Source organism: Myotis davidii, unplaced genomic scaffold (assembly GCF_000327345.1).
Source record: "Myotis davidii unplaced genomic scaffold, ASM32734v1 scaffold540, whole genome shotgun sequence".
Classification (NCBI taxonomy): Eukaryota; Metazoa; Chordata; class Mammalia; order Chiroptera; family Vespertilionidae; genus Myotis; species Myotis davidii.
Window position 1 is genome coordinate 1160627 of NW_006292916.1, and position 6338 is coordinate 1166964.

The 6338-nt window shown below is 41.5% G+C and overlaps 1 protein-coding gene across 2 annotated transcripts in view; it reads right to left on the bottom strand.

Annotated features, from left to right (window-relative positions):
* The window catches only part of ECI2 (enoyl-CoA delta isomerase 2), a 26528-nt gene that overhangs the window by 5683 nt on the left and 14507 nt on the right, over positions 1 to 6338 (bottom strand). For both annotated transcript variants that reach the window (XM_006766420.2, XM_015565714.1), the window contains 2 exons: positions 4389 to 4491; positions 3520 to 3640 (listed from right to left, as the gene is read on the bottom strand). In XM_006766420.2, the coding sequence (XP_006766483.1) occupies positions 3520 to 3640; positions 4389 to 4491 (224 nt within the window). The remainder of the gene's footprint in view (positions 1 to 3519; positions 3641 to 4388; positions 4492 to 6338) is intronic.

The following is a 6338-nucleotide window of genomic DNA, read 5'->3' on the forward strand; positions in this document are numbered from 1 at the left end:
GCGGGGGTCTCAGGGAATCCGCCGGTGGAGCAAGCGACTATGGCGGAGCCGCAGCCCTGCCCTAAGGAGACGCGCGTCTCAGTGTCCTGTAACGGCTGCAAGCACCTCTGAGGGAAAGCCGCCCTCAAGATCGCCCGCTGCCAGACAGTCCAGTTTCTCACCGTATGAGTCCTGGGTCCCCAGGGACTACCCGGAACCAGAGATCAGAGCCGTCGGGAGCTTGTGACTCCCTCCGGATTCAAAAAGACAGCCGCGCATCCTCAGGTGCCAGACACTTTCCGCGAGCGCGAGCCCGGTATCTCTGCGCTTTACTTCTGCAGCTCCTCTGGCTTTCAGTGTGCTTTTCTTTCCTTCTAGTTGTAGAATTTACACTCAGCCAGGCTTCTTGTGGTTCTGGATGATGTCCGTATTGTGTTTTTGAGGTATTATTCAATTGTTGTGAGAGACAGCAATTTCCCGGTGTTTATCTATGCTGCCATCTTAGTTTCTCTCTTCTGTGTTTTTCTTGATGAATATTGACAATATGCAAACAGAATATTTAAGCTTTGTTTCCTATTATCAGATATGGTGTTTTTATTTTTATTTATTTTTATTTTGTTTTTTAAATATATTTTATTGATTTTTCACAGAGCGGAAGGGAGAGGGATAGAGAGCTAGAAACTTCAATGAGAGAGGAACATCGATCAGCTGCCTCCTGCACATCTCCTACTGGGGATGTGCCCGCAACCAAGGTACCTGCCCTTGGCCAGAATCAAACCTGGGACCTTCCAGTCCGTAGGCCGACGCTCTACCCACCGAGCCAAACCGGTTAGGGCTTTAATGAATATTGTTAGAAGGTGTAAATATATAATGTATGCATTATATATTGTATATTAATCAAAATAATAAAAATATATAGTTATTAATGTCTTCTCTCCCTATTTTCTCTCCCTCCTCTCCCAAAAGAAAGCTTATTCAAGAAAATATACTGAGAAGTCACAGCCTAAGGAACAGAAAACTGAAAAAATGAAATGAAAACTAAAAGGCCAACAACCATAGCTAAGGGGCCACAAACAGGTACATACTAAGCTGACTATGAGCAGCATTTAACTTATCTATAAGCATTATTATAAGTATGCATTTAATTTATCTGTGGAAATGGAGCAGTAGATATAGTTAAGGGTTTAGTCTGATGCTCTGGTGTTAGACTGCTGTGACTCTGGGAGTTTCTTAACCACTTTGTGCCACAGGTTCCTCATCTGTAAAATGTGGATGAGTACCTATCTCACAGGACTGTTGTGTGCAGTGAGTGACTATTATTGTGCATCAACAGAGTGCCTAGCACAGTCGAGTGATTTCAACCTTTTTATTAACTCATAGAGAAAATGTACCATTAGGTGACAGAGAAACTAACAGGAGTTAACTATTAATTATAACAAAGAATTAATTTGGTTACATGGGTTAAATGTTTACCCATATTTAATGTATGTATTTATGAAGCTGATAATGATAAATCCTAGAAAATGAATTCCTCTCTACTGGTTCTTACTTCTGTGTCATTCCCTAATTTAAAATTAAGACCTGATTTAATTCAGTAGGGTGAACTCTTAGCAGTAGTCATTATTTGTTAAATATTTTACTTTGGGCCAAATCGCTTAGCATTAAAAAAATATATGTTTAGCTCTACCCGGTTTGGCTCTGGATAGAGCGCCGGCCCACAGACTGAAGGGTCTTGGGTTCAATCCCAGTCAAGGGCACATACCCAGTTGCAGGCTCGATACCTGGCCCTGGTGTATGTGTGTGCAGGAGGTAACCAATCGATGTGTCTCTCTCACATCGATGTTTCTCTCTCTCTGTCTCTCCCCTTCCTTCCACTCTCTAAAAGTCAGTGGAAAAATAACGAGGATTAAAAAAAATGTTTATATTTATATATTAAGTATATATTAGCTACACACACACATACAATGTCCCCCAAAATGTATACACACTTTAACAACTGATAGCTCAATTTTGAAAATGAAATGTATTTTCATAAACACTGCCTTTATCATTATTCAAAGTTGTGTGTATACATATTTTGGGACACTAATTTTAATTTTAATTCTAATTTATATCATAAGATGAAAGTTCCAGAAATCTTTAGAAGGATAATGTATATGATAGTCATTTTGAATATAGTGGGAGAATCAGGACAAAATTCAAATACGATATTTGCCCTCTAAGTAGTGAAGAGTAGACCCCCAAATTCAGGCCAGGTACCCTTCATAGCTAAGGGGCCACAAACAGGTACATACTAAGCTGACGATGAGCAGCATTTAACTTATTTATAATGCCACCCCTGTTCAAAGCAGATCAATTAATTGGTCATTTAACACAAAGAATGTAGCCAAAGACTACTGATTTCTGCCTTTGAGCAGAAACTTCCACATATAAAGGTTAGGCAGTGCAGCTCCTAGAATTTTACTTGCTCCCATTATGGGAAAATTATTCATAAGAATTAGATCTGCCAAAATGCCCAATCTGGTTAAATGGAATCCAGTAAAAGATAAACAAAGTGTTAGGGACCCTATTAAACAGGCCTGGCTCTCAGTGGGGAAAACACCTCCAAACACAAGTAGGACTCTCCTCAGTGGTAAAAATCACGTTTCCTACCAGGTTGTAGAACAGCCAATTTTACCGTGACATAATCAAGCGCCACTCTAATAACCAGATAACCCTAGAAGTGGTTACTAATTCTACAGTAAAAAGTTCTAGGGTAAAGGTTCTAAGATAAATGTTCATCACGTCTTCGCTTGTAATGACAAAAACTGGAAGCAGCCAAGGCTTCCAGCAGTCAGAGACTGGTTAAACTAATAAGTTAAATAGCTCAAATGTTAACATTAGTTATCTCTTGAGAGGTAGCTAAATGATTTCTAACTCTTTTCTTTGTACTTTTCCATATTTTTCAAAATTTTCTACTGAAGTAAGAACAGAAATTAAAATCATTATCATTCAATGGTGAACACAAGACTGAATTGTGTTTTGGGCAAGTCAGTCCTCTGAGCTTTCAGTTTTCTTATCTGCAAAGGAGGAAGTGAAAGTAGATCATGCTCAAAAATGCCTTCATATTCTAAAATTCTAAATTGTAGCATTCATTTATTAAGAAAAAAAGTATCAAATAATCCACTTGTATAACCTGCAAAAATGCTACTCCCTTACCCCCTCTCCCAACAAGCTTTTAAAGTCTCCAAAATATTTTAGAGTAACATGAAAATTGAATCACTGTTGTGTAATTTGATTAAAATACAGAAAGAGTTGTAAAATGAGTTGAGGAAAGAGTTGAGAAAATGTTCACAACAATATTGGTGTTTAAAAAAATTCAACTTAAAAATTCAAAATAAAATGAGTCAAATTAGTTAGACTAATTCTTTGGGGAAAATTTAAATTTAGCCCATTCAAACACAAACAATATGTAATCTATTTACTACTAGCAACAATAATGGAGAGTCAAGGATCTCATTTTACTGGCATTACTTGCTAAGTTTCTGGGAGCTCACCTACCCTGTCAGAGGCATACACAGCATCGAACAGCCCGAGGATGGTGACGGAGATCCCCACAGCTGGACCGTTTACCACTGCAACCAGAGGCTTAGGAAAATCTATAAAAGTGCCTACAAAATCCCTACAGAAACAGAAATACAAAAGCAAGTTTAAATGTTCTAAAGCTGCATCATGGAAGCATAGGCAAGACAGCAGGACTCTGAAGTAACAAACTCTTCTGGCCAGACTGGGTGTTCCCATCTCACCCAGCAGGCCTCCCTGTCTTGCCACACCAGATGCATCCAGGGCAGCCATCTGAATGGTACTTGACAGCTCACAGAGTGAGTCCTAGATTCGACCTTGGTTCAAATCTTGCGTTGTGGGCAGTTAGGTCAGGACCATAAAGCTGCTGTGGACTTAGATTAAGATGGCTGACTGAGCATATGCTGCATATCACAGCTCAGAGGGAATCAGAGACCCTGCAGGGATAAATGAGACAGGAAGACGAGCCTCACACCTTCTGTTTTTTTAGATTATGTCAAAGTCTCCTATTACCAGCAATCACGGAAGTCATGAATTCCTTTGGCTGCATGATAATTTGCTAAATTCCTCTGCCTCAATATGAGAGAATTTTATTTCCTTTATTTACTAGTTTACTTTTATGCTTTCCAATCACATCTCATGTAGAGCGGAGGATGAATAGGTAACAGAAGTTAAAGAGATAGAATGAATGTCTACCTGTTGATAAAGCAGTCTGGAGAAATATGCCTGTTCAAAGTCATAATTAATCCCATGGATATAAGAAGTATTTATTTTTCTTCTGCTCAACTGATTACCACTTTGATCGAATATGGACAAACCCTCTGGGGCCAGAGAAATGACATTCTTACCTCAGCATAATAGCACTTTGTTTGGCTTTCTCTTCTACTCCACCAGGGGGAATATCAGTGAAGTTAGCCAGATCATTCCCACTACAGTAATAGTCACCATTTCCTGTAAATAAAATCAACAAGCTCACCTTTCATTCATTCTATAATTGTTGAGAATCTATGTACCAGGCTCGGTGCCAAACACTGGAAACACTGGTGAACCAGCTCTGGTTCTTGCCCCAATTTACAGATTAGTGAGTAAAATAGACATTGATTTTAAAAGACACAAATAAGTGTAAGCAATGAAACTATGACACAAAGGAGTGGTACATGACATGAATATGAGTATATGTAATAGGGGGTTTGGTCTAATCAGAGAGTTTTGGGAGGGACTTTTCTAAGGAAGGAAAAACTGAACTGAGATCTGAAGGAGAGGCAGGGTTAACTAGAAAAAAAGGTGTGAGAACAATATTCATGCAGAGGAAACAGCATGTGCAGAGGTTCTGTGGAGGGGCTAACCCTGGTGTTTATGATGGGTTCAAAGAAGTACCATTGTTGCCAGGGCAGAAAAAGCAGGGGGCCGGGGGAAGCAGCTGGGGTAGGAGTAGGATGAGGATAGGTAGGATAAAGCATGCAAGGCTTTGGAGATCCTTCCTTTGAAGAGCCATTGAAGGTCTTTTCTTTTGTTTGTTTTAAAGTATAATTTACATACAATAAAATGACCAGTTTTAAAGACTCAGTTCCATGATTTAAAAAAAAAATGTTTTTATTGATTTCAGAGAGGAAGGGACAGGGAGAGATAGAAACATCAACGATGAGAGAGAATCATCAATTGGCTGCCTCCTGCACACCCCCTACCGGGGATCCAGCCTGAAACCTATGCAGGTGCCCTAACTGGGAATCGAATCATGATCTCTTGGTTCATGGTCAATGCTCAACCACTGAGTCACACTGCCTGGGCCAGTTCAGTGATTTTTGAGAACTGTAAATATCTGTGTGATCACAATTCAAAACATCCATCATCCCAGAAAAAGTTCCCTTAAACTTCTACCCAACCCTGTCCTGAGGCTCTCTGGCTTCAATTACCATAGTTTTGCTTATTTTAGAAGTTTATTTAGCTGGAATCATACAATATGTACTTTTTTGTGTGTCTTCTTTCTTTTGCTCAACTATGTTTTAAAGATCCACTATGTTCTTGTGTGTGTGTGTCAGTTATTTATTCCCTTTTATTGATGAATAGCATTTCACTGTATAGTCAACTAGAGGCCTGGTGCACGAATTCATGTATGGGTGGGGTCCTTCGGTGTGACCTGTGGGGATTGGACCGAAACTGGCAGTCCAACGCCACCTGCTGCTCCCACTCATCCTGGCCCTGCTGCACTTGCCCCGGACTCGCGCCCAGTCAGTCCTGATCTGGAGAGGCTCATGCTGCTGCAGCAGGACTTGCCAGTCGTGAGACCTGTATCTGATGCCCATCCCGAGGGGGTCTGGGGGTCCAGGATGTGACTGGCCCTCCAGGCGGGTGGTAGGACACCCTTGATGGCCCAGGATCCAGATCCCTTCCATTGACGTTCACCCCAGTTGTTGGGAGCAACTTTTATATCATTTCTTCCTTGTGGAGCATCTAGGGAGGGGAAGCGGCCAGGGCATCCGATGCCAACTTCCAGGAGGCTGGCAGTGTGGTCTGTAGGTGCCTGGCCTGTTTTCCAGATATTGGACCTGAGGGACTACTGAGGTAGTGGCTGCCACTGGGCTGGTGGGCCACCGAGACAGGTGGTCAGCTGCGCAGCACTCCCACTGTGGGAGTGCACTGACCACTAGGGGGCAGCTCCTGCATTGAGCATCTGCCTCCTGGTGGTCAGTGCATGTCATGGTGACTGGTTGACCAGTTGTTCGGTTGCTTAGGCTTTTATAAATAGACTAGAGGCCCGGTGCATGAAATTTGTGCATGGGGGGAGGGGTTCCCCTCAG